The sequence below is a fragment of the Macaca nemestrina genome, chromosome 12, assembly GCF_043159975.1.
Source record: "Macaca nemestrina isolate mMacNem1 chromosome 12, mMacNem.hap1, whole genome shotgun sequence".
In the NCBI taxonomy this organism is placed as follows: domain Eukaryota; kingdom Metazoa; phylum Chordata; class Mammalia; order Primates; family Cercopithecidae; genus Macaca; species Macaca nemestrina.
Genome location: NC_092136.1, coordinates 4,309,505 through 4,337,404, shown reverse-complemented (window position 1 = coordinate 4,337,404; position 27,900 = coordinate 4,309,505). Strand labels below are relative to the sequence as shown.

Below are 27,900 nucleotides of genomic sequence, written 5' to 3'. Positions count from 1 at the left end.
GGGCAACATAGTAAGACCCTGTCTCTACAAATAAATAAATTAGCTGGGCATGGTGGCATGCGCCTGCAGTCCCAGCTACTCTTGGGGCTGGGGTAGAAGGATCCTTTGGGCCCCGGGAGGTCAACGCTATAGTGAGCTATGATTGCACCACTGCGGTCCAGCTTGGTCAACAGAGTAAGACCTTGTTTCTAAAAAATAAAAGAAGTAATTGAATACATATATTCATCATTTAGTGAAAAGAATTCACCTTTGAACATTTACCTTCTTTCTTTGGTCTGTTCAGCAGCGTTTGTTTCAATACATGTAAGTGTAATTTTAGCCCCCATAGTCACTCAACAGCTAGTTTGGGCCCGGCCCCATTACAGCCCTGTAGAGACCTAGGGCTGCAGCAGTGTGTAGTGAAACAGGAAGAATGCCTGCATCCCAGAGGACACAAACAGTCGACATATAAAGTCTAGTAGTGTGTGTTCGTTGACTATTGGTGTGTAACAAATTACTACAGAGCTCAGTGGCTTAAAACAGTGAACATTTCATAGTTCACGGCTCCTGTGAGCGCGGGAGCAGCAGAGCAGGACAGTCCTGGCTCAATCTGGCAAGACTGGAGCCGCAGAAAAACCCAGCTGGGGCAGGAGGCCTCGGGGCCATCACCCACCACTTGGATCTGGCCACCAGGGCTGCTCTGTGGTCCTTGCATTGTGATGCGAGCAGCCCGTACTCTAGGAGAGGGCGAGAAGAAAGTCCCACAGCCTTTCCAGTCCTGGTCTTGGATGCTGCAGCCTTCACTTCCTCTCTAGTCTGTTCATTGGAGTGAGGCGCTAAGTCTTGCCCACGCTCAGGGTTTGGGGTGAGAATCACCCTCCACCTCTTAAAGGGATGAGTGTTAAAAGTGTTTGTGGACATATTTTTAAACCATCCAGGTATGTCAGATGGTAATAAGCACGGAAATGGGACTCAGGGGGACCCTGAGTTGTGGAGTGAGCAGGGGAGTAAGAATTGTAAGTAGGGAGGCCAGGGAGACAGTATAGTGAGGGTGACGTCTGAGCAGGGATGTGAAGGGGGAAGGAGAAGCAGCACGTGGAACATGTTCAGTGTATTGTTATGGAGTGCCAACAAGATTTGCTGAGGGATTGGAGAAAATGTCCTTGTGCTAATGGGACGAGCTAGTGGAACTTGCTTATCCAGAGAGGGAGCCGTGATGGCCGGAGATCCGGGTGGGAGCCAGGGCTTGAGGCTGCTGCCCAGCAGGTGGGGCTGATCCCAGAGAGGAGGAAGGCTGAGTGCAGGCCTTGGTTTTGTCTCCATGAAATGGGAAGGTCACCGGCTGAGAGTGAGAATGGGAGAGGAGGTGTTGGGGGCTTGAAGAGTGAGGCGGCGTGAAAGAATCACATCTGGGGGATTGTGTAGGTCCCGGCACACACACTTTACCCTCTGCATTCTGATGACATACGTGATGCCTCAGTCAGACGTGGCCAGTCAGCACTGAGCTGCCCATGCCGCGTACTCTGCCATTCTTTTTTTTTTTTTTTTTTTTTTTTTTTTTTTTGAGACGGAGTCTGGCTCTATCGCCCAGGCTGGAGTGCAGTGGCTGGATCTCAGCTCACTGCAAGCTCCGCCTCCCGGGTTTGTGCCATTCTCCTGCCTCAGCCTCCCGAGTAGCTGGGACTACAGGCGCCCGCCACCTCGCCCGGCTAGTTTTTTGTATTTTTTAGTAGAGACGGGGTTTCACCGTGTTAGCCAGGATGGTCTCGATCTCCTGACCTCGTGATCTGCCTGTCTCGGCCTCCCAAAGTGCTGGGATTACAGGCTTGAGCCACCGCGCCCGGCCCTCTGCCATTCTTGAGATCACCCTTGATTCTCTCAGTTGCTGCTGCCCTCCTTTGCTTGTTCAGGCTTGGTAGTAAGAGCCTCAGGTAGGGCAGGATGTGGACACACAGGTTGGTTAGAGGGTACTCGAAAACACGAAATTTACAACAACTGAGTGAACTCAATTGATATGGATTTAAATCTTTTTTTTTTTTTGTAACTTTCCAGTAGCATGTATAATTGGAACACAGATGTATTTTTTTATTGATCCATATTGGGTATACATATTTAGGGGGTATATGTGATAATTTGATACATTCGTGTAATTACATCAGGGTAATTGGGATATCCATCACCTTACGTATTTCTCCTTTCTTTACACTAGGAACATTCAAGTTATTCCCTTGCAGCTATTTTGAAATGTATCACCTTTTTTTTTTTTTTTTTTTTTTTTTTTGAGGCAGAGTCTCTCTCTTTCGCCCAGGCTGGAGTGCATTGGTGCGACCTGGGCTCACTGCATGTTCCACCTCCCAGGTTCAAGCAATTCTCCTGCCTCAGCCTCCCGAGTAGCTGGGATTACAGGCATGAGCCACTACGCCTGGCTAATTTTTGTATTTTTAGTAGAGGCAGGGTTTCGCCATGCTGGCCAGGTTGGTCTCGAACTCCTTACCTCAGGTGATTCATTCGCCTCAGCCTCCCAAAATGCTGGGTTTGCAGGTATGCGCCACCACGCCTGGCGTGTATCACCTAGTAATGTTAACTCTAGTCACCCTGCTGATCTATCCAACACCAGGTCTTGTTTCTTCTAAGGGTATATTTGCAGCCATTGATCAGCCTCTCTTCATCCTCCCCCTCCCCATCCTTCCCAGCTGATTTTCGGTTTTTGTTTCTGACTCTGTTCAGTCTCCCAGTTGTGTATTTCACCATGGAAGTGCCACATGTCCATGTTAGGGCATTAATATCACAAGGGTCCAAGGAATGGATTGTTGCCCTCCCCAGTTTCTTAAATACTGCCTGCTTCATGTCAGTACCTTATAAGCATGGCCCATCTTTCTAAAATCTTTTGGGCTTTCATTAAAGAATTTATAAATTTCTGATAGATTTATGTTTCTACAACTAATGTTGTTACTTTATCTGCTGAGATTTGGTTTTCTTGTTTATAGGTACAGACTCTTAATGAGCAGGATTGGGAACGTGCCCAGCAAGCTAGTGTCTTGGCAAATGTAGCACAAGCATTCGAGAGTGATGCTGACGTGTCTGATGGTGAAGATGACAGGGACACTCTCCTCAGCTCAGTTGACCTGCTGTCGCCCAGCGGCCAGGCCGACGCGCACACGCTAGCCATGATGCTTCAGGAGCAGCTGGACGCCATCAACAAAGAGATCAGGTGTGTGCAGCCGTGCATGACACTCACCACACGCGTGGGTGTCTCTGAGGAATCTCATCCTGCCTGGAAAAGTCTGGATGAAATACTATTAACATTTCTAAGTGTTCCATAATAATAGAACTTACTTAACTTCTGTTTTAAGAATTTTAAGTTCTGAAATTGCCCTTGAATATAAAATTCAAGTAACCAGGGCACTCTCCCCACAGTCACGGCACTGGTACCTTTCGGTAGAACATTGTGGGACCTGAGAGGTGTTCAGTCCTTCCCCTGGGAGGGTGCCTGAAGGGGCTCTGGGCCCGCCCGGCTCCCACTGCCGTCCTGAGAGCTGCACTTGGAAGGCCATGTGAGCTGAGCACATCTGGAGGAGGCCGATCGGCCTACCTTCCTGACCCGGAGTGCAGATGAAAGGTGTGCACGGCGGTGGACTGGAAAGAGATGACAGACTGAAGCCTGCCTTGGATGAACAGCCTCCACAGGCCAGTGCCACTCACTAGAGAGACCAGTGCTCAGAACAAGTGCATGCCAGAGCAAGCACATACGGTGGGAAGGGAGAGGGAGGGTTGCTTATCAACCCCCTTCTGGTCTGAGTGTCCCTCGTTGACCCTGAATCCTGAAAGGAGCGCGTTGCCGTCACCTGCCGTGTGTGCAGCCTCCTGCACAGAAGAGGCTGTGTGTAGTGCGTCCGTCAGCCTCACGTGTTCAGGTCCCATCACACAGTGGCCTGGCACAGAACGCTGGAGCTCTTCCGGAGTGCACGCGCCACTCCAGTGTGCCTTTCCCTGTGTGAAGTTAACACGGACAGTGAGTGCTCAGAGGGCAGGTTTGCCCTCTAGTCTCATCAGTATTTTAAAGGGTTTTTCTTTAGCAACTTTAGCAGTTACAATGCAGAACTTCCAAAATGGGCCAACTGTAGAATGGAATCCAAGAATTGCTTTTATATTGACAAAGAGACCGGTAAACCCTGCCCGCGCTGGCTTGGCCTAGGGACACAGCAGTGTGACCAGGGGGTGCCTGGGATCTACCCCCCAGGCCCTGACCTGACGTGCCGCTTGGCCAGCCTGAATCCAAGTGAGGAACAGGTGTGTGCGTGGAGTCCTGTGGCGGGTCTGGGTGGGGTGCTGCCAGGACTTGGTTGTGAATTTTATGTGGGTAGAGGTGCCAGTCCTGAGAGAACAGGAGGTAAAGAAGAGAAGGTTAAGAGAAACATCAACAAGAGCTGTATTACTCCAGCTTTTTTTTTATTAAAAAGAAAAAAAAATAGGGCTGTATGTTCTGAAGTAAGAAGTTGGTATGCTGCTGGTGTTTTTGACTTTATAAACTCCCATTTCATGTGCCATGTTGAAAACTGGTGAAGAGGCCCTTGCAGCAATCTGTTGCCAGGCATGGGGGCCCTTTGAAGGAGGAGGTGCAAAATAATACGATGCGTTCAGAAAGATAGTCTTTCCTCATCATTATGGGAGCTGGGAAAGGATTATATACCTTTTGTTTTTATTTTTATTTTTATTTTTATTTTTGGAGACGGAGTCTTGCTCTGTCGCCCAGGCTGGAGTGCAGTGGCCAGATCTCAGCTCACTGCAAGCTCCGCCTCCCAGGTTCACGCCATTCTTCTGTCTCAGCCTCCCAAGTAGCTGGGACTACAGGCGCCTGCCACCTCGCCCGGCTAGTTTTTTGTATTTTTTTTAGTAGAGACGGGGTTTCACCGTGTTAGCCAGGATGGTCTCGATTTCCTGACCTCGTGATCCGCCCGTCTCGGCCTCCCAAAGTGCTGGGATTACAGGCTTGAGCCACCGCGCCCGGCCTGTTTTTATTTTTTATAATGTATTACTAGATAAAAGTGCTTCCTCTTTATGCAGAAAGCTGACCTGGTGTAAATGTTCTGTCCACTGGCTTGTGGATTTTCTTCTATTAATAATGATTAGAAATGTAAGTAGAGCTTTAATTGGAAGGGTTATTGCAAGGTTTCTATATTTTAATACTAGAATAATAATTATTGGCACAGTCAAATATTAAAACTGCTGTCTAGTGATCCACTCTAGGGTAGAGGATCATTAATCTTGAATTCCAAATTTATGTAGCATGGTTGGCATGAATCCAGAAATTTAGATGAGGATGGTAGAGAATCCCATCAGATAACACTCTGGTTCAAATTTAAACTTAAAAAAAAAAAAACTCAGTATTTTAATTTAATCTAAACAGTTAAGTGTTTGGAAACTCCTAATTGCTTTGTGGATCTGTTCTTTATATTAGAGTTCCTGATTTCCAGTTGAAGAAATCTGTAGAAGTCTTCAGCTTTGCTCTAAGAATAGGGGAGATAAGGGTCATAAAATTTTAAAATATTGCTTAGTAAAGAAACTATTAATTGCAACCATAGGAAAAATTGCCATCCAGCCTTCTCCAAAATTTTAGTGTAAATAAGTAAAATCAAATATGAATGATATCCAGAACCAACAAGACTCAATGGAAGGTTTACTTTTTGTTGTTGTAAGATGTAGTACATTAAAAAAGATTGAGGCCAGTGTGGTGGCTTATGCCAGTAATCCCACCACTTTGGGAGGAGTCTGAGGTTGAAGGATGGCTTGAAGCCAGGAGTTTGAGTCCAGCCTTGGCAACATAGGAAGACCTCGTCTGCACAAAACATTTTTTAAAAATGAGCCAGGCGTGGTGGTGCATACCTGTCGCCCCAGCTACTTGGGAGGCTGAGGCGGGAGGATCCCTTGAGCCCAGGAGTTCGAAGCTGCAGTGAGCTGTGATCATGCTACTGTACTCCAGCCAGGATGAGAGAGTGAGACTGTGTCTCAAAAAATATAAAAATTAGACTGGGCGCGGTGGCTCACGCCTGTAATCCCAGCACTTTGGGAGGCTGAGGCGGGCGGATCACAAGGTCAGAAGTTCGAGACCAGTCTGGCCAACATGGTGAAACTAAAAATACAAAAAATTAGCCGGGCATGGTGGCGCATGCTTGTAATCGCAGCTACTTGGGAGGCTGAGGCAGGAGAATTATTTGAACCCAGGAGGTGGAGGTTGCAGTGAGCTGAGATCGCGCCATTGCACTCTAGCCTGGGCAACAGAGCGAGACTCCATCTCAAAACAAACAAAAACATAAAAATTTTAAAAGAGTAGGACATTTTTGCTGAAGTGTTCATTGAGTAACTTATTGGAGTTTACTCATAGTAATACAGAGTATAAGCATGGTCTTTCTCATGCAAACACATTAATCTGTTTGCCGAAACGGGAGGACTGACTGCTTTTGTTTTATTTTAGGTTGATTCAGGAAGAAAAAGAAAACACAGAGCAGCGGGCAGAGGAGATTGAAAGTCGAGTTGGCAGCGGAAGTCTAGACAATCTTGGTCGTTTTAGATCAATGAGCTCCATTCCCCCCTACCCTGCTTCCTCACTTGCTAGCTCCTCCCCTCCGGGCAGTGGGCGCTCCACCCCACGAAGGATCCCTCACAGCCCAGCCCGGGAAGTGGACAGACTGGGCGTCATGACCCTTGTACGTATCCGCCCTTTCCCTGCTGTGGCTGCCCTCAGCATACCTGTATGAAATTTTGGACACTACAAATCTACCCACAAGAAAATCAAGTACATTCATTATTCTAACAGGTTCAAGATTATAAAAACTAGTTATTATTTAATCATTCAGTTATGACAAACTAATTTTAACATTTGGGACCGGGCATGGTGGCTCACGCCTGTGATTCCTCAAACTTTGGGAGACTAAGGTGGGCAGATCACTTGAGCCCAGGAGGTCAAAACCAGCTGGGCAACATGGCAAAACCCTGTCTTTACAAAAAGTAGCTGGGCATGGTGGTGTATGCCTGTAGTCCCAGCTACTCTGGAGGCTGAGGCGGGAGGATCACCTGAGCCTAGGAGGTTGAGGCTACAGTGAGCCATGATTGCATCACTGCCCTCCAGCCTGGGCAGCAGAGTGAGACCCTATCTGAAAACAAATCCCAAAAAATATTAAATTTTTTTTTAATATTTGGCTGGCCAGGCTAGCAATACACCATTTGTTTGTGTGACATTAGGCATGACAACTGTGCAAAAGTACAGCAGCCAGAAGGGGAAATATTTTCTGTTTTCTAGGAAAAACTACTTGGCAAAAGTAAATAAAGGCGGACATCAGAGTATATGGGAAAATGTATAAAGGGAGTCAGTGCATTTCTTTCCTTTTGGAGTGCCCAGCCAGCTTCCAGGGCATCTACTACCGGAAAAAAAAAAAAAAAAAAAAAAGGAAAACATGCGAAATGGGTTCTGCATGTGAAGCCGTGAACAAGCTAGCTGCTTCGTGGCTCCCTAAGGAAGCAGATGGGCTTCTTCCCTTCGCAGCTTAGGGTCACCTCTCACCTGGAAATGCGATGACCTTCTGGTGTTTGGCGTTTGCAAAGTGTGCGGGTCTGAGGAATGTTTAAAACTTTCCTGTGGGCCTGGCACGGTGTCTCACGCCTGTAATCCCAGCACTTTGGGAGGTCAAGGTAGGAGGATTGCTTGAGCTAGGAGTTAAGAGACCAGCCTGGGCAACATAATGAAAACCCCATCTTTATTTAAAAAAACAAAAAACAAAAAAACCATCTTGTATATTTAGGATTTGTCAGTATGCTGTCAATGAAATATTTCATAATTAGACGATTTGCTTTTTAACTGCGCTTCTATCATATTTTTTCCCGTTACCATCTATTTTCATTTTTAGTTGTGTTGTTAGCCAGCATGCAATTAAATCGATGGTGAATCATTTTAGTGGCATAGGAGGTGGTAACTAGTCTATTTTGCAGTGTTTTGAAATACTGTTTTTATAATTTACATCATCTAATTAGGTAATATTTTAAACTCTTTGACTGTTTTATTTGTGGTTTTATGCTTATTTCTGTCCAGAGAATTTGTAAAAACAGTTGTGTATGTTTATATATTTTTTCTGGTTTTGTAATTCCGTATGCTGGCTGACAGTCTCTATGCTTCCGTCATTGGTTTTGATTTCCTGTCATCCTTTTGTTTTATTATTTTAGCCATCTCCAGATTCATTTTTAATCCAGACCTCAGGTCCCCATCAGTCTGTAGTTTACTCATCCACCTCCCCTCCCAGTTCCACCCCATGCTATAGCGATTCTTCACAGCATGCTCAGGTAACCACGCAACTGTGTGTGTTCGATCATGTGTGAGTCTGTGCTGTGATGACTTTATTAATGGGTTGCTTTTCTCTTAGTTAAAAGTATCTTTTTCTCAATGATAATAAATTTAAATTAGTGTATTACTATATAGTAAGTATGGATACAGGCAAGACATAGGTGTTTAAGAGTGTTTTTACTCAAATTATGTAGGATTTCTGTAATTCATAAGTGTTTCCTACATAAATAATCTATCTAAGCGTAGACTTAATGGAAGCTGTTTACACAGACAGTATGCTTTCTGGTTCTGATGATTGTATTCAAGACTGTAAATCTCATCAGCTTGTTGAATCTCATCAGCTGCTGTCTCTAATAGGTTATTTTTAAATTAAAATATCTTACTTGAATCATAGGATGGATGTAAAGATTCTACCTAACATTATGCTAGCTTTTGTTCTTATATATTTTCACAGGATACCTTGCTTTAAGCAATAACTTTTTTTTTTTTTTTTTTTTTTTTTTTGAGACGGAGTCTAGCTCTGCCGCCCAGGCTGGAGTGCAGTGGCCGGATCTCAGCTCACTGCAAGCTCCGCCTCCCGGGTTCACGCCATTCTCCTGCCTCAGCCTCTCGAGTAGTTGGGACTACAGGCGCCCGCCACCGCGCCCGGCTAGTTTTTTTGTATTTTTTTAGTAGAGACGGGGTTTCACCGTGTTAGCCAGGATGGTCTCGATCTCCTGACCTCGTGATCCGCCCGTCTCGGCCTCCCAAAGTGCTGGGATTACAGGCTTGAGCCACCGCGCCTGGCCTATAACTTTATTTTTGAGAAGTGGTAAATCAAATTCTAGGTAAGGATTTCACATTAATGTCCAACAGGTGATTAACTAAAAGTAGGTTTGTTCAGTTTTATAATTGGTATTGCAGTAACTTCGTCATCAGTTGGAATATTTTTAATTATAACATGGATTTTATTAAAGAAAACTAAGTTATAGAGAGATTTGGCTTAGAATAGATGATTGTTAGGGTCGTTTATTATATAGAATGCCATATTTTAATAAAACACAAGAAATAGAATTTTATCTAAGTAATAATTTATAGTGTTTCTCTAATAAACCTTTAATAACTTGTATTTAAATTTTTTGGTGAAAAAATGGTTCTGTATCCAATTACATTTTCTCTAAATCGTGTCTCCTGTCATTTCTATTTTAATATATTTGCTTATACTGATCCTTGAACTTCTAACTTCAAAGTGTATAGTAAATCTGGTTTCTCTTCATTTCTTTGCACGCATCTATCAGCCTAGTGATTTAAGGAAACATCGTAGAAAGGTAAATTATTTAGTAATTTAACGTATCTTTGTATCTCAATAATGTATTGAAGAGTACCTATCATATTTTACATAAATACAGCATTATGTAGTTGTATAATAATGAACGGTTGGCATTTTAATGGAGGTGTCTAAAGTGACCTAGCACCTTACTGGATGATGGTTCTATTGGAAATTAGTCATTAGTGGTTTTCACAGAACACTGGGACAAATGTAACAGTTTGCCATTCTCTCACCTTTTTAGCCTTCTAGTCATCACATGCTTAATTCATGGTAGACGTAGTTTTAAAAATAAGAAATTACTCGTGCAAAGCTATGGATTGTAGATTCGGGGGGACCCATTTTTGTAATAGTCACAGCTAGCATTGGGCTCTTGCTGTATGCTGGGCACTGTGCTGAGTGTTTCCCCAGTCTGGTGCAGGCTGAGTGTCCCTGATCTGAGATGCTCAGGGCCAGAGGGATTTCAGATTTCAGATTTGTTTGAATTTTGAAATATTTGCATTACACTTACTAGTTGAGCCTCTCAAATCTGAAAATCCAAAATCTGAAATGCTCCATTGACCGTTTCCTTCAAGCATCATGTCAGCACTCAAATTAGAGATTTTGGAGCATTTTGAATTTCAAATTTTTGGGTTTGGGATGCTCAACCCGTATTTAATCCCCATACACATCCCCTTGAGGTTACGGTTGTTATCCCCATTTTACAGATGTGGAAACTAAAGCTTAGAGAGGCCCCACAGTGCACAGTGCTGATTTGAGTTCAGATTTGTCTGATATCAAAATCTGACAGGTGACCGCTTCACCATCTAGCCTTACTTGTCTCAGATACTCTGACCTCCCTGGCAGCATTCCCACAGAAGGAGGCCCAAGACCACTTCTCTTTAGAGATAACTGTGGATTGGGCCTTCCTGTTCTCAAAGGAAGTAGAGTACATTAAGAGCAGATCTGCTCGGTGGCTGTTCTTTATGTTGACCCAAAATCTCCCCCTCATAACTTTCACACTCTGGTCTTTATTCTGTGCTGGTGTCTGAAACCCGCCTGATGATGCGGTGACTGGACAGCTGTTTAGATACCTAAAGGCATCTGTCTCTGACAAAAGCGTGGGACCTGGTCAGCAACTGTCTGTGAGCTCTCTGTTGGATGATTTAGTGAAACTGCTTGGGTTCGGATCCCAGTTTAATCACTGATGAGTTTGTGAGCTGGGGTCTGTTTCTACCTCAGTTTGCTCTCCTGAGAAGTGAAGATGATGATAGAACAGTGCCACTTAAAGTGGCATTGGACCTGTGGCTGGCTGTGGTGAGATAAGGAGCTTACACCAGCAGCAAAAGACACACAGCACGGCCTTCAGTTCAGCTGACTTCTGTTGGATTGTGTTTTCTTTATTTTTTGATAGCAAGATTTTCTCAGTGAAGGAAGCATCATGTTGATTGATACTTAGGCATGATAACCTGGCCCTGTTGGTCACTGGTAACTTCAGCGTGCTGCTTGGTGGCTTTGAGGAGCCTAGTCCTTGGGTGGTTGTGAGGTTAAACCAGGTGTGCGTGCAGAGTGCCAGGCCTGGTGCCAGACCTGGTCCACAGAAGACTGTCACCTTCATTCTCTGTGTCAGTGGTGTTGGTGTGGACCAAGAGGACTTCCCTGCTCTCTAGTAGGCCTCAGCTGGGATGGAGGCGGAAGTCTGGCACGTGACAGCACTACAGCGTACGGAGGAGTGCAGAGGGCGGCGTGTGGGGGAGTGCGGAGAGTGGCGTGTGGAGGGATGCGGTGGGCAGCGCTGGCCAGGCTCTCGGGGCTTTCCCCAGACTCTGTTAACAGCTTACAGCCGGCTGCATGTCAGCTTGCCCTGTACCCTGTTTTTGGTTTTGTTTTTTTAAAACAGATGATTGTTTCAACCTGAATTTTGAAACTTAAGCTTCATATTGATAATTTCTAGATATGAAAGCCTTTCATTGTCTTGTGATTGTAACTGGAAAGTAGGAAAGGGTGCAGGATTCATTTGCATTTTAACTGTCAGTTGAGATTTGTCCTAAATGAGCACAGCTCCATTTTGCATTGAATGCACTTGGTCCTCCCTGAGCCACAGTGGGGCTACAGTAGGATTGATATACTTTACACAATCCCATTTAAAAAGCAGAAGTTCAAACTGAGCCCAGTGGTACATGCTTGTAGTCCCACCTACTTTGGAGGCCGAGGCAGAAGGATCAGTTGAGCACAGGAGTTTGAGGCCGTAATGCAAAATGATCACATCTGCAAATAGCCACTGCAGTCCGGCCTGGGAATCATAGCAAGAACCTGGCTCTTAAAAATTTTTTTAATAAAATAAAGTTTACCGTTCAAGTCTTGCTGTTTATAGTAATGCTTGCTCAACGTGTTTTATGAAATCTAGTCCCAATCAAAACCAGAAAACACAGATGTATAAGCAGGATCTGCCTAGACCCTGCAGGGGTGAGTCTGTTCACTGTTGTTGCCACCATCCTGCTCCCTCAGCACATGGGCATATTCATGCTCCACTGCAAAAACGAAAAACCCTGGGAGTCTGACAAAGATCATCTTGTAATGATAAGCCTGGAAGTATTTTCTTTTAAGCCATATTGAAGAAAAAGGTTTAAACTGCATAGAAGTGCTTCAATTTATAGTGTCCAGTCCAAACATTATTGAGAAATATGAGCCATAGACATGTGTATGGGTGGCCATGGGCTGTTCCTTGTTTATTTTTTACCCTTTCAGACAAAAAGGTATTTGACAATTTTGCCCCAGAGGTTTCTGCCATCTCTAGAGTGTCTTTCGAAGTACATCAGGAGGTAAACGTTGCTGGCTCTTCATTAGTGCGAGTTAATGCTGTCTGACATTTGTAACGATATGGTTTATAGGTGTTGTTCGGATCTCTGCAGCTGAGTGACTGTCCTCATAATGTGCCTAGGATAACCTTGGGCTGCATGGAGGAGGCTGAGGATGAGGGGCATCCCTGTGTCCTGCTGGGCCCAGTGCACGCTCGTGGGGAGGCAGACCAGGAGTCTGACGGCTCTGTGGTGCTGTGCTGCGTGGCCCTTCAGAATGGTGCCAGACTGAAACAAGACTTTCTGTGCTGGCAGAAAGCACAGCGAATCGATTTTCAAAAGAAGTTTATGGCTATTATTTAAGGCCTGAGTTTTTCACAATCTGCTATTAACTGACTTTGCGCTTCTCTCACCCTTCAGTTGCCACCTTCCAGAGAAGAGGTACGAGATGACAAGACAACCATAAAGTGTGAAACCTCCCCGCCTTCCTCCCCGAGAGCCCTTCGGTTAGACCGGCTGCCCAAAGGGGCGCTGCACACCGTCAGCCACGAGGACATCAGGGACATAAGGAAGTAAGGAGCCTGCAGCAGCCCCGTGCAGAGCGTACTTGTCTTTTCCTTTCCAGTGTTGAGAAATCGACGAATCTTTTCTTGACTAAAACAGTGATTTTCTAGAATTGTCTGTTAATTCAGTTGAGTGTATTTACATGTTACACTTAGAATGCCTACCACTGCTCTGGGCTACAGTGAAATCCAGCAGAAAATGCATATCTGTTTGGGCAAGCTTAGTTTGGAAAGGAAGGAGTTAAATGATATCAGCAAGTTTTGGAAAAACTTCATGTCTTCAGAGTCTACAAATTGACTGCTTTCTATTCTTGATGGAGAGTTTGGCAAGCAAATGACAGACTTGGGATTGGAACCGCCCTCTAGGACAACCCGTGCCTTTCAGACGCCCTCTTGCGCCTTTTATAAGCTGTGGAGAGTTCCAAGTTGTACTTACCCATTTACTGAGTGTCCCCACTCAGGAAACCAATCAGCTGTTTTGTTACTAGTATGCCATCTATGCTCTCTTTTGTTTTTCTTTTTGAGACAGTCTCGCTCTGTTGTCCAGGCTGGAGTGCAGTGGCATGATCTTGGCTCACCACAGCCTCCGCCTCCCCGGTAGCTGGGACTGCAGGCGCACGCCACCATGCCCAGCTACTTTTTGTATTTTTAGTAAAGATGGGGTATTACCATGCTGGCCAGGCTGGTCTTGAACTCCTGAGCTCATGATCCGCCAGCCTTGGCCTCCCAAAATGCTGGGATTACAGGTGTGAGCCACCGCGCCCAGCCCCTCTTTTTTCAAACTCCATTGGATTTCGGTTCTGTTCCAGGCAATATGCAGGGGAGGCATGTGTATTAATTTTTGCAGTAACCCCTCAGGCAGTTAACATTGCCACGTTTCTCAGCTGAGCAGAGTAATGCTCAGGGCAGTTGTGGGAGCTGCTGGAGGGGTAGCAGGCAGACCACTGAGTTTTGGCACCTGATGGCGTGGAGTCAGGGCCTCCCCTGGAGGGAAGGGGAGCTCCGTGTCAGAGAGTCTCAGCTGCCCAGAATGGGTCTCTGTGCTGGCCTCACCGGGAGCCTGCCTTTGTCATGCATGATGCACTTGGTGAGGAAGATGTGTGTGAAAGAGACTGGAAGTGCTTGTAGGGAAGTTTGCAACTGTTAATATGTGAAGTATCCTACAAGGGCACATGGTAAAGATCCGTTTTCTTTCCTCGAAGCTCCACAGGCTCCCAGGACGGTCCCGTGAGCAATCCCAGCAGTAGCAACAGTAGCCAGGACTCGCTCCACAAAGCCCCAAAGAAGAAAGGCATTAAGTCCTCCATTGGCCGCTTGTTTGGCAAGAAAGAAAAGGGCCGACCTGGACAAACCGGCAAAGAAGCATTAGGACAAGGTTGGTTGGTTTTCCGCACCCTTCCCAGCAGCCAGGGGTCGGGGAGGAAGGCACTGCCTTCGGTGCCAGCAGTTCCCATGCGGTGCTCCGGCAGCCGTGTGCTCTCCAGGGAGCAGCGGCTGTGAAGGCCTGGGAGCTAGAGAGCAGCGGTTTATGCTCACTTGCCACTCAGGTACCACACGTTTTCTGTCTTTGAGCATTTTTGTCTTGCACATTTGGTTGTCTAGTCAGAAACTTAGGCTTAAGAAATGATTTCTCTCTGAACCTGCAAATATTCATCCGCCTATTTATGAAAACATAGAACTTTGTCATGCTGATTTTTACTTCTGGGCTGTTCTGCTTCCTCATAGCTGGCGTTTCCGAGACAGATAATTCATCTCAGGATGCCTTGGGACTTAGCAAATTGGGAGGACAGGCTGAAAAAAATCGTAAACTTCAAAAAAAGTAAGCTTTGTATTATTTCTTCATCTCATTGCATGGTTTTCAGTTGTGCCTAAGCTCTAAGTAGTGTTCGTTAATTATAATATGTAGCTATGTATATATACATTGTATTCTGAAAGCTTTACCTACAGCCTTAGTTAAGCCGTACTTTCTGGAAGATTTAGAGTGTTTGTGAAATTTCGAAGAAACTCACACTGGTATCCCTATTGTCTTGGAAAGTTGTCCAACTAGGAGATAGGATGGGTGAGAGTTGGACTCGGCTGCCTGAGCACTGGAGTCGGCCCTGGCGCCTGCTCAGGTTCACTTTGTGACGTCGAGGAAGTGACTTAGCATCTCTGTGCTTCAGTTTTCTCATCTGTAAAGTGGGGATCCTAGTAGTACATACCTTGTATGGCTTTTATGAGAATTAAATGGGATGATATGCATGAAGTTATTTAAACAGTGCCAGCAAGTCATAAACAAGTTGTAACTGTGGCCACTACAGCGACTGTTGTTTGCCAGCGTTCAGCATTTGCCCTTCATGCTAGTAATCTGCCTGAAACATTTGTCATGTTGCATTTTTTTCTCTTCTATAGATTTTGTACTTTTATCTCAGAGAGACTCCAGATTTTATAGCCTGTTTATTCAGTTTTAATTCTAAACTAAGTCTGCTTCTGACAATAAGCTGTAATATTTGGGATGGCTTTCAACAAAGGAGCACAGGCATTGTGATGCCCCGGGGTGAGGGCATGGAGGAATCAGGTTCCTGTCCCTGGGCCTTCTGGGATGTGGGGTGAGTTGTGTGTTGGCTGACCGTAGATGAACTAGATAGGCTGAGACAATGCCCGAGTGAGCTAACAAACGATGAACAAAACTAAAGCCACTTCTGTAATAAAATAAGCAGTTTGTGTAGTCTATGGGGTAAGGCCTGAGCTTGAGAAATGTGGAAGATGGTAACGCCAGGCTTTGAGACAGGGTGAAACTTGATGGGCTGTGTGATGACTCTGAGTGTGGGAAAAATCATCTGGCCACTTTTAAGTGCCCTGAGAAACCAACGCTCATCTGGAAATTGGGGCCCAAAGACACTGGTTCCCAGAAGCACCAGAGCCTGCAGGGACCCTCTGCCCTAGAGGCCCCTTTGCCTTTAGCCCCCAGAGTTGCCGGCTGATTTTTTCTGTTGTGAAATCTGTCTCATTTTAGTTTTCTTTTCAAAGCCTTTATAAATAACTTTATTGATTATATTTTAGGTAAAATGCTCTTAAATGTTAACAATACCATAGGAATACTCAGGTTTTTTGGTTTCCTGTAAATGGAAATTTATAGAAACCACTTAACAGCAAAATCTGATTTGAGCATTGCTATGCTTGAACTGTGTAAGAATGTGTTTTTTGTTTGTTTGCTTTTGAGACGGAGTCTCACTCTGTCTCCCAGGCTGGCGTGCAGTGGTGCGATCTTGGTTCACTGCAAGCTCCACCTCCCGTGGTCACGCCATTCTCCTGCCTCAGCCTCCCGAGTAGCTGGGACTACAGGCACCCGCCACCACGCCCAGCTAACTTTTTTGTATTTTTAGTAGAGACGGGGTTTCACCGTGTTAGCCAGGATGGTCTCCATATCCTGACCTCATGATCCACCCACCTCGGCCTCCCAAAGTGCTGGGATTACAGGCATGAGCCACTGCGCCCGGCCAAGAATGTTTTAAAATAACTTGGGTAATTGCCATTTGGCCCTGTGAAACTTAATGTTAGGACTAAACTTTCTGCCTCCTGGAAACATCCTAGGAAAATTTCATTCCTTAGATTTTGCTAATGTTACTGTTTTTATTATAGTAAGTATGAGGAAGTGAAATAAAACTTCTCTGTCCTTTATGTTGTGCTTGGGATCCATGTGGAAGTTCTGAAATGTACCAGCTCCTTAGTGGGGAAAATTTCCAAGTACAAAGATTATTTGTCTGACTATAGAGGGCAGTTTCATTTCTTTCACTTAAACTGAGATAAAATTGATTTTAGAAAAAGTGCTTTATTGATTGATTGATTGATTGATTGATTGAGATGAGGTCTGTCACTGTGTCGCCCAGGCTGGAGTGCAATGGCACGATTCTGGCTCACTGCAACCTCCACCTCCTGGTTTCAAGTGATTCTCCTGCCTCAGCCTCCCAGTAGCTGGAATTACAAGTGTGTGCCACCATGCCCAGCTAAATTTTTAGAATTTTTAGTAGAGACGGGGTTTCACCATGTTGGCCAGGCTGGTTTTGAATTCCTGACCTCAAGTGATCTGTCCACCTCTGCCTCCCAAAGTGTTGAGATTACAGGCATGAGCCACCACGCCCGGCCTAAGGTATCTACATATAAATGTGAAAAAAAGTTTGCGTTTTCCAGAAAAAGTATTATATGAATACAGTTTAATATTTATGCCATTCTTAAGAATGAAATTATATTTCTCAGAATTATTTTCTTCTTCTTAACCCCTGATTTCACTCAAAAGTGTGCTTTTAACTGCAAAATTTACACAGCCAGATGCTTTCACTTACAGAGAATTTAAGGAACCTGGTGAGTTTGGTAGCAAGCTGATTTCAAGTTTTGTAAGACACGGTGTGGTGGGCGCATTTGGTACCTGGGATACGTGGTAGTGAACCCGCAAGTCGGGGCTGGCTGTCCTAAAGACGTTCATCAGCTTTGATAGTGCATAGTGATTCCACAGCACTTCTGGAATTCCCCAGGGTTATTGAAACGCCATCTCTTGAAGTAACCTTGCTTTTAAAGTGTTCCCTTTTCACGTTCTCCTTTTTGTCTTCCTAGTGCTTTCTCAGGGTAATCAGACTTGGGAGATTTGCTGGGCTGAGTGTGGGCAGTCACCAGCCACAGGCTCTATGCTGAGCTTCCTGAGAGGATCTTTTTATTTTTTTATTTTCGCCCTTGCACGGTTGCCCAGGCTGAAGTGCAGTGGCACATTCACCACTCACTGCGGCCTTGACTTTTATTTTTAGTAGAGACAGCGGTCTGACTGTGTTGACCAGGCTGGTCTTGAACTCCTGGCCTCAAGTGATCTTCCTGCCTCTGCCTCTCAAAGTGTTGGGATTATAGGTGTGAGCCATCACATCTGGCCCAAGGATCTTTTTAGTTTTGCATGAGAAATGCTGATTCCATCCATTTCTCATCAGGGCGAGCCTACATCTTTCCTCAGGATTCTGCCAGTGTGCCATGGCCATGGAGCGTGGGAGGGGCTGTGGCTGGGTCACAGAACCGTACTTGTGGTGGTGGTATTTTTTTATGGTTTTTGGAGAGGGTCCTGCTCTGTCACCCAGGTGGCAACTGTACCTGTGAAAGCAAGTCTTGTTCACTGTGTGCAGGGTGCAGGGGATTGAACAGCTTCAGTCTTATGAAAGCAAGGTAATATATTTAGTTTGGATAGTTAAATGAAAGTACTTCCTCCCTATCCCTTACATACTGTTTGATCAGCAAAAACTCACACAAGCTTCTCATTATGAAAGACTTTACCATTATGCTATGTCTTAATTATAAAATGTACAGCATTATTCACAAATTATATGACCTTTTTGCATTATAGCATTCTCAGTAGCCAGTGAAAGAGCCAAGTCTGAGATCAAGCAATAAAGGAGGAATATAGTTGTTCATGTAAAGGAACAGCCCAGAGGGCCAGGGTGGAGTGGCCTCAGCCATCTCCAAGTTCTGGACTCTGCATCCCCTCGACACAGGGGACTTCTTCCATAATTGGAACAGTTCCCCCAGAGAAAACAGGGGCTCTGGTGTTCCCACCTGGAGTGTCAGCCCAGGGGTAAGGTCCCATGTTTGATCTTAAAGATCATGGACTGGTCTGATAGGGGAGGGGAGCCAGGACACACACTGAGGCCTGGGCCTGCCACCCAGATGGGGTCTCCTCTGCCTTCTTCCTAACTTCCTGTGACTCTTACACACATCCGTCTACCTCCACTGTTTTAACAGTGTTTCCACTGTTGCTTCTGGACCCAGAAGCGTCTCCATTCTGGAAAAGACTTTATAAAAGCTAGTGATCATTGCCAGGAAGACGGAACTGGTGAAGTCCAGGACAGTGTACACCAGTCTCCAAGTAATAGAAGTAAAGGATTATTTTTTGACAGTTATTTTTGTTTACAGTGATTATCTATTACATGTTAAAAAATGAAGTCTCTGGCAGAGTGCCAAGGCTGAGCATAAGCTGGAAGCCCTCCTGACTTGGCAGCAGTCAGATCCTCCTTGCTCCTTGGCCAGGCCACGGACGCTCAAGGCCTTAGCAGTTAACCAGATAGTCAGCATTCAGAGCTTTTTCTGGGATTGATGTGGCAGGAATTACCTGTACTACTTCCTAGACCCACCAGTGTGTGAAGGAAGCTCTACTGACTGTCGTTGAGGGGCATTTGTCCCAAGGGAACGGAAAGCAGGGTTTCAGCCAACACCTGGTGACTGGTGCCATGCAGTGTGCCCTTCCTCCCAACCCCTTCATTTCACGTCTTGCGATACCACTTCATACTCCTAAGAAAAGTCTGCGGCTATTGAAATGTATTGAAGAGCCAATATCAAATTTTTAGAAATAAGAGATTCTATGGTATGTCTTACAGAAATTATTATAGAAAAAATGGACTAAAAGCAGCCTAGGGATGTTTAAATGACTTGGGGATATCTTTATGTGCAAACCAAATGTACGTGTCCTCTCCATTACAATGACATCTTCTCTCTGAGGCTTTTTATTTTTTTAAACAATTAGCCTCTTTGAAAGCCTTATAGGTAAACACTTGAGAAATAAAATGAGATTCACCAAGCTTATAGTGTTATTTCTCAAATACCTATGTTAGACAACATTATGTTAACCGTGGGTATTTAAAAATGAGGCATATAGAATATTTCCGATCACATAAAGAGATCTGTGGCAGGACTGACGCCTGCCTGCCTCCTTGTGGTCACCAGTGACACATGGATTCTTGCATTCAGGATTCCCCTGCACTGAGAAAACTGTTAGGGTTTCAAATCTCCCAGGTAGGAGGCCTGTGGGTTAAGCCACAGATGACCCAGTGACTTGATTCAGCAAGTAATCAGCTAAATAGCAGTGTAGAGACAGCCATCCACTGCTTGCCTGCTAGATTAGATCATAACATTGTAGTGTTAAAAAGCTGCAATATTCTTTTTCCTTCTTTCTTTGGGTAAATGCTGAACATTTTTAAAGATTCTCATTGAGATAGGCTACTTTGTTTAGACCAAGGTGTGGTTTCCTCTTTCCAGATAGTTGTCTTCATTGTTTAAAAAGGGAATTGTGATTGTTTTCCTTGAATGTCCTAGACCTTGGATGTGAAGGCTCTGCTGCTGTTTTTTTGTTGTTGTTGATTTTTTTGTTGTTTGTTTTTTGAGATAGAGTCTTGCTCTATCACCCAGGCTGGAGTGCAATGGCATGATCTCAGCTCACTGCAAATTCTGCCTCCCGGGTTCAAGTGATTCTCCTGCCTCAGCCTCCCTAGTAGCTGTGATTACAGGCATGCGTCACCATGTCCAGTTAATTTTTTGTATTTTTTAGTAGAGATGGGGTTTCACCGTGTTAGCCAGGATGGTCTCGATCTCCTGACCTCATGATCCGCCCGCCTCGGCCTCCCAAAGTTCTGGGGTTACAGGCATAAGCCACCGCGCCCAGCCTCTGCTGGTGTTTTTAAAGTTGGTAATAATTTTTTGATTCTGTAAGGAGGTGGGGATTCTGTAGGGAATCAGAGGGAGTCATTCAGTGTTTTCTCACTCAGGCATTCTTTGTAGTGTGCACAGAACTAATGTGGAATGGATGGTGTTGATAATGTAAAACTGTAGAAGATGAAAGGAAAATGATGAGAATTTATAGTCATGTCTCAGAGTCTGGGGGGGATTGGTTCCAGGACCCCTCCTGAAGACCCAAATCCATGGAAGCTTAAGTCTTCTGTATAAAATGTCACGGTGTTTCCATATAACATAGGCATAATCTCCTGTAGACTTCAAATCGTCTCTAGGTTCCTTAGAATACCCAGTGGAATGTAAATGCTTTGTAAATAGCTGTTGTGCTGTATTGATTTTTATTGTTTTTCCCACTGAATATTTTTGATCTGCAGTTGGTTGAATGTGTGGATGTGGAAGCCACAGATACAGAGGGCAGACTGCGTACTGTTAGACTTTTGCAAATGCTCAGAACACTTTGTTAACTTATTTTATATATGCATATAATAGTGGTTCCTTGATTTTGTTTTTGTTTTTGCTGGTTTTAATTTTTGTTTTTTAGAGATAGGGTCTCACTCGGTTGCCTAGGCTGGAGTGCAGTGGCACAGTCATGGCTTACTGTAGCCTCGGCCTCCTGGACTCAGGCAGTCCTTCCACCTCAGCCTCCCAAGTAGCTGAGACTACAGGCATGCGTCACCATGCCTGGCTAATTCTTTTTAATTTCTTTTTTAATTTTTGTAGAGATGCATCTTATTATATTGCCCAGGCTGCTCTTGAACTATTGGCCTCAAGCAGTCTTCCTGCCTCAGCCTCCCGAGCAGCTGGGACTACAGAGGTGTGCCACTACACCGTGCTAATGTTTAAAATTTTTTGTAGAGATGGGGTCTCGCTGTGTTGTCTAGGCTGGTCTTGAACTCCTGGGCTCAAGTGGTCCTCCTGCCTCGGCCTCCCAAAGAGCTGGGATTACAGGTGTGAGCTACCATGCCTGGCTGATTCTCTAATTTTCAATATCTTCTCCTTTGTAGGCATGAATTGCTGGAGGAAGCCCGGAGACAAGGTTTACCTTTTGCCCAATGGGACGGGCCAACGGTTGTGGTCTGGCTGGAGGTACGTCCTTCATTTAACACGCAGTTGCATGGGTTACAGTATGTGAACTTGCAGTTCTGCCTTGTAGACTGTACCTCACTGTGCTGCCTTCCGCTTTCTGCCTCCAGCTCTGGGTTGGGATGCCAGCCTGGTATGTGGCTGCCTGCCGAGCAAATGTGAAAAGCGGGGCCATCATGTCGGCCCTGTCTGACACGGAGATCCAGCGTGAGATCGGCATCAGCAACCCCCTGCACAGACTGAAGCTGAGGCTGGCCATCCAGGAGATCATGTCGCTGACCAGCCCGTCCGCCCCACCCACGTCTAGAACGGTATGTTCAGAGATAAGCCCTGCATTCTTTGGAAACAGGGAATGCCTCTCTGAAGGTATCACTGCCCTGTTTACATTGCTTCTCCAGTTCCTTAACAGCACATCAAGTATAGTTCTAATTCAAAATTTTAGCATCAGATACATTAGGACTTTTAATTTTGGGGGAATTGGATGGTCAAAGAAACTTCATTAAATGCTTTTATGAAAGATTGGCTAGAATGGCATCCTACTATAAAAAAATGAGCTTTTTTAAACATAGAAAAGCAATTATAAATTTAAATATGAAAATATGAAAAATATGAAATATGAAAATACTTTAAAAATTGGTAGAGATGGGGGTCTCGCTGTGTTGCCCAGGCTGGTCTTACACTCCTGGGCTCAAGCAGTCCTCCCACCTCAGCCTTCCAATGTGCTGGGATTACAGGCATGAGCCACCACGCCCGGCTGAGTTTATCAAAATTGAATCGGTCTAAGGGCCTCTTGAAGGAAAAAGTTAATATTTAAGGACACATTTTATAATTGTTTTGAATTTCATTTTTCAGTTTTTGTGATTCAAACTGAATGAGTAATTAACATTTGTACTATATATAAAGATATTTGCTAAGCCAATTATAGTGTGTTTTTAAATGTTACTGGAATATAATATACATATAGAGAAACACACATATGAGTGAACAGTTAAATGATTTGTAAGTCAGCATCCCCTGTGTGGTCCACGCCTACACTGAAAAATGGGATCTGACCAGGGCTCTGAAGGCCTCCTGCTCCTTTTGAGGCACTGCCCTGCCCCTTCCCTAGGGGTGAGTGCTTGGCTCCTGACGCCATAGACTGCTCTGTTTGTTTCATTCTTTATGAGGATAAACAAGATCCTGTAGTATTCACTCTCTTGTGTCTGGCTTCTTTCACTTAATGTTATGTCTGTGAATTCATCTGTATCATTCTATGTGTAAGCAGCATCTTGAGTAAAATTTTTGTGTCTAGTTCAGAGGACTGGCTCTTCCGCCTTCTTAGAAGCACCCATTTATTTATATATTTATGTATGTATGTATGTATTTATTTAAGTTCTTTAGTTTTTAGAGGCAAGGTCTTACTCTGTCACCCAGGCTGGAGTGTAGTGGCTCAGTCATAGCTCACTGCAGCCTCAACCTCTTGGGTTCAAGCGATCCTCCCACCTCAGCCTCCCAAATACTTGGGACTACTGGTGTGCACCACCACACCTAGCTACTTTCTAAAAACTTTTTAGAGACAGGGTCTTGCTATGTTGACCAGGCTGGTCTCGAACTCCTGGCCTCAAGTAGTCCTCCTGCCTCAGCGTCCCTGAGTGCTCAAGTTACAGGTGTGAGCCACCATGCCCAGCCAGAAGCATCTATTGAAATATAGCTGACATACTAGTAAGAGATACTTGTTATCCCACCGTCAAAATTGATCCCTAAGGCATTTTTGTATTTTTTGTAGAGAATGGGTCTCACTGTGTTGCCTAGGCTGTTCTGGAACTCCTGGGCTCAAGCGATCTTCCTGCCTCAGACTCCCAAGTAGCTGTGACTACAGGCATGCACAGCCATGCCTGGAAAAGGTCCCTAAAGAATTCTAATCCTCCCTTCCCCATCATTCCAGTTTGTGAACAATTTTTTTTTTTTTTTTTGAGACGGAGTCTTGCTCTGTCACCCAGGCTGGAGTGCAGTGACGCGATCTCGGTTCACTGCAAGCTCCGCCTCCCGGGTTCACGCCATTCTCCTGGCTCAGCCTCCTGAGTAGCTGGGACTACAGGCGCCAGCCACCGCGCCCGGCTAATTTTTTGTATTTTTAGTAGAGACTGGGTTTCACCGTGGTCTCGATCTCCTGACCTTGTGATCCGCCCGCCTCGGCCTCCCAAAGTGCTGGGATTACAGGCGTGAGCCACCATGCCCGGCCCTGTGAACAATTTTTTAAAATAAAAACTAAAGGGAAAAATAAAGATGAGATCACTGGTTGCCTTATAACCAGTGTTTTACTGTATTTGATTTGTTTGGCCTGTAGGTATTTTCCGTTTGGGGAGCTAAGGACCCTGGGAGCTCAGGATTTCAAGCAGTTCACAAATCTGCAAATGTTCATCCAACATGAGCTGTACTCATACAGTTTCTCTCCATGTGGGAAGTCCCTGAAAGCCCTTAAGAAGGGTTATCCTACTTGAGAAAGAAGAACTATGTTAATAAAAACAAGAATGGTTATTGGGAGATAAGGGCAGGCCAACTCCAGATGTATAAAGTTCAGACTTTTTACACTGGCTGGATTCCCAGTCTCTGCTTTTAGTCTCCTCAGGAGAACACAAATTGTTGTTGCGATGAAGAGCCTCCCGGGCACACTTCTCCAAGGAGCACATCACCGCTGGATTCAGGGCTCCCAGTTTACCTTACAAAACAAGTTTTGAGGGGTTTTATTTGTTTTATTTATTTTTTTCTTCTTAGTGAACAAATTATGGTGATGAACAATAAGCTTTGTCCTCCCCTGTTGCTCCGAGAGCTCCTTTCCCATGGCCTGCCTCGGGAGCAGTGTCTGAGCTCTTCTCTGGTGCTTCTACATGAGAGTGGCCTTGCTGAAAATGGAGGTGCTGAGTGGTTTCTCCCGTGTTTATCCACTGTCTTCAGTAATGACGGAGAACACCTCACCTAAGGCAAACTTCACACCATGTCAAAGTGTAAGGAAAAAATCTCCCTCAAGTAGACACACAGGCCACTGTCTGTCTCGTGTCTGGTTCTGATGGCTGCACAGAGCCATCGACACTGCTTAGCACATCCATGACCCCCTCTGCCTGTGGCCTGCCTTCAGCCTTCCAGGCCATCACGGAGCATCTGCGGCAGAAAGCCCTCCAATGGCCAAAGCAAGAGTTTCATGCTGGGTTCTTTGTTGTTAATCTGTTTTAAATATATTGAATCAATAGTTACTTGAGAATTACTCAAAGTTTCCAGAAGTACACAACGTGTTTTCTTCTCTTGATATTTCACATACCTCGGGTAAGCATGGCATCTAAAGCTCTGGGCATCGTGTGCTCTTCTCCTGGTGGTGTTGACCACACGGTGTTAACAGGGAATGGTTATTCTGTACGGGCATCTGAACTGAAAAGTGAGAAGAGCGAACTTTGCCTCCTCGGCCCCTTCTCTGTGCCTGTGGCTTATGCGTGTGCCCCTCTCCTCTTTGTCACTGCTTCCCTTGCCCTGGATGTGGTTGGTGCACTGGGGTCACCTTAGACCACAGGAAATGTCTGGTTAACACACGAAGAGATGGAAACGCTCGCAGCCACGCCGCAAACGGTTAGTCATGCACCACAGCCTGCACTCCCCCCGCGCATTTTCCACTAAGACCGTCTGGGTTCTTTGCCTTTTTGTTGAAACAAAAATGTTATTTTCCATTCAATTGTTCCAGATAAGTATTTCCTTTAGTTATTAGTTGAATGTGTAAGTAGAATTTGTATTGTATTTTAGGTTTTTTCCAGGAACTTAAAGTTGGTAGACTCTCTCTTTAGAATAGCTTTAACCTAGCTCTCTTTTTGGAGAGATCTCAGTTGAGCCTCCGTGTGTCTGTGTGGCCCTTTCTCCTTCCATGGATGTGCTTGGCATGGAGAGAGCCTGCTTCTTGCATGAGAAGTTGAAATTGTTGGTTTTGCATGAGTTTTGCATGATGCTTTGCTAGTCTGAACTTTTTCACTCAGTGAAGCTGCATCTTCCCTGCAGAGTTGCTTTGCCTGCACTACCGAGCTCACCAATACTAATAGTTATGTTCTTTTGCATTCCTAACCACGTAACCCCAGGAAGATGAGGAGGGAAGCTGGGCTCAGGTTGGAGTCTTTCTGTAATATATTCTTCACTACATGTACAGCAGCAAAAAGCAATTGGAGTATGAAAACTTGTGTAATCTACTTTTTTTTGATGTTTATAGCATCTTAATTTATTCAGAGTACAGGACTGTTAATGATTTGAAAGCACTGGTCAAGCATAGGATTAAAGAGTACGTCTCATGGACAATTTTGAACATTTCTCATATGGTGCCATGGCAGTTATTTTTAATTAATATAGATTGCTTTGTTTAACATATGATCTTTTATACAAAGTCTTGTGGCTTAGGCAGCTTCTGAGATTATGTATGTAATTTCCTGGTAGGGTAACGTTAATTACAAGCTATACTGATGGGGAAATTGTGTTCTAATAAATTTCCAAACATAGAAATTGGCGTAGTGACTTTTCCTCTGTGTCTTTGTGTTGATTTTATTTACTAAATACTATCCTAATACTATGTCCACTTAAAGATTTTCTTACTAATGGAATCCTAAGGAATTAAGCCTCTTCTCGAGTACTGTACATTTGAATTTTCAGCTGCTCAATTCTTCAACTCACCAAAAGCTCTATCCCAACTGTTTGGCATTCTGTACATGCAGATAGCTTGCCGAAATGTCAGCAGTTCCTTCCGTGCGATGCCACCAGCCTTCTGTGGTCAGGGTGTGTGTCTCAGTGGCCTTCTGTGGTCAGGGTGTGTGTCTCAGTGGCCTTCTGTGGTCAGGGTGTGTGTCTCAGTGGCCTTCTGTGGTCAGGGTGTGTGTCTCAGTGGCCTTCTGTGGTCAGGGTGTGTGTCTCAGTGGCCTTCTGTGGTCAGGGTGTGTGTCTCAGTGGCACATCGCAGCCATGAGGCACGGACAGGCAGTTGTAGAGGCTTTCCCGAATGGACTGTATTTGAGGGCTTCAGAAGAATCATGTTATATCTGAAAAGAATCAAAAAGATTTTAAGTCATAATTTTCCTGATTACGAGGTGATGATTGAAGCAGCTGTTTCCTATTCTTGGTGCTCCTAAATTCTAGCCCATTAGACTGTCCCCACACCTTTATTTATTTATTTATTTTTTTAACCAAATAGAGTAGCTATAATGTGACTCTGTGGGCTTTTTTCTCTCTTGATTTAAACATTCTGTGCCTCTCCTCCAGATAAATAACCTCATTGTTTAACTACAGGACCAATAATGACCATAAATGAATTATATAGGGTACATTTCATAATTACTTAAATTTCAGTATATTTTCCACCAAGTAGCAGAACTTGGTTAATACTTCAGTATGAAATTGCCTGAGTCAGAGACATGAAGTGTAAATTAAATAAGCTTGAGCTTGCTCTTTGCAGTGCAAATACAAACAAGACTGAGGTGTGGTGATGACTCCAGCACTAGCCGACATGCAGTCTAGTGGAAGCTCGTATCACTTTTCCCTCCTTCCTCCTTCCTGTCTTCCAGATGGGACTGCCACCGCTGCCAAGGGCAGTCCACAGTGGCCAGCTCTTAAACCGGGGAGAACTTTGAGCTGCCCCTAGACACTCAGGAGGAAAGCATCAAGGCGTGCTCAAAACCATGTATACCTCATTTGACAAATTGTAAGAGTGCTGGCTGTCCTGTGAGCAGGACACCCGTGGTCCCCCCATCATGGAGCTCCCATTTTATGGAGTTCATAAAACTGGGTTGTACTTGTGACTGTTTCAGTGATGGGAATAAACACTGTGCAGTGGGTGTCTCTTCTAGTTCGGATGTTCTCTTGACTGAGATCACCTGGTATGTTTTTTTTTTTCTAGAAGGCTGCTAACGCAGCCCAGGAGAAGAGGTGGGTCTCCCTGGGATGGAGCCTGATCCTTCTGGGAGTTTATGTTAAAGGCCACTTCAGGAGTCTGAGCAGAGCATAAAATGAGGAAACAGAAATAAGTAGGGTTCTGCTTCCATGCAGTTTTCTATTTAGACATTTCCTTTGTTTAATTTCCCCATTTAAGAATACATAATCAGCAAGCAAGAAAATAATACCAGATATCCATGCTACACGTATCAGGCCTGGGCCAGGTGTGGTGGGTGGCTCACGCCTGTAATCCCAGCACTTTGGGAGGCCAAGGCAGGTGGATCACTTTCAGCCCAGGAGTTCAAGACCAGCCTGGGCAACATGGGAAAACCCTGTCTCTACAAAGAATATAACAATTAGCCAGGTATCGGTGGCTTGAGACTGTAGTCCCAGATGTTTGGGGGGCTTAGGCTGGAA

The 27,900-nt window shown here is 44.8% G+C and overlaps 1 protein-coding gene across 16 annotated transcripts in view; it reads left to right on the top strand.

The window, feature by feature from the left end:
* LOC105469735 (PTPRF interacting protein alpha 1) overlaps window positions 1–27,900 on the top strand; it is a 121,356-nt gene that overhangs the window by 71,275 nt on the left and 22,181 nt on the right. For 5 of the 16 annotated variants that reach the window (XM_011721202.3, XM_011721214.3, XM_011721204.3 and 2 more), the window contains 11 exons: window positions 2,967–3,190; window positions 6,452–6,683; window positions 8,194–8,310; window positions 9,589–9,618; window positions 12,815–12,966; window positions 14,160–14,332; window positions 14,683–14,776; window positions 21,477–21,558; window positions 21,666–21,866; window positions 25,090–25,152; window positions 25,650–25,676. In XM_011721202.3, the coding sequence (XP_011719504.2) occupies window positions 2,967–3,190; window positions 6,452–6,683; window positions 8,194–8,310; window positions 9,589–9,618; window positions 12,815–12,966; window positions 14,160–14,332; window positions 14,683–14,776; window positions 21,477–21,558; window positions 21,666–21,866; window positions 25,090–25,152; window positions 25,650–25,676 (1,395 nt within the window). The remainder of the gene's footprint in view (window positions 1–2,966; window positions 3,191–6,451; window positions 6,684–8,193; window positions 8,311–9,588; window positions 9,619–12,814; window positions 12,967–14,159; window positions 14,333–14,682; window positions 14,777–21,476; window positions 21,559–21,665; window positions 21,867–25,089; window positions 25,153–25,649; window positions 25,677–27,900) is intronic. The other 11 variants (XM_011721212.3, XM_011721211.3, XM_011721213.3 and 8 more) reach the window with 8 other exon arrangements.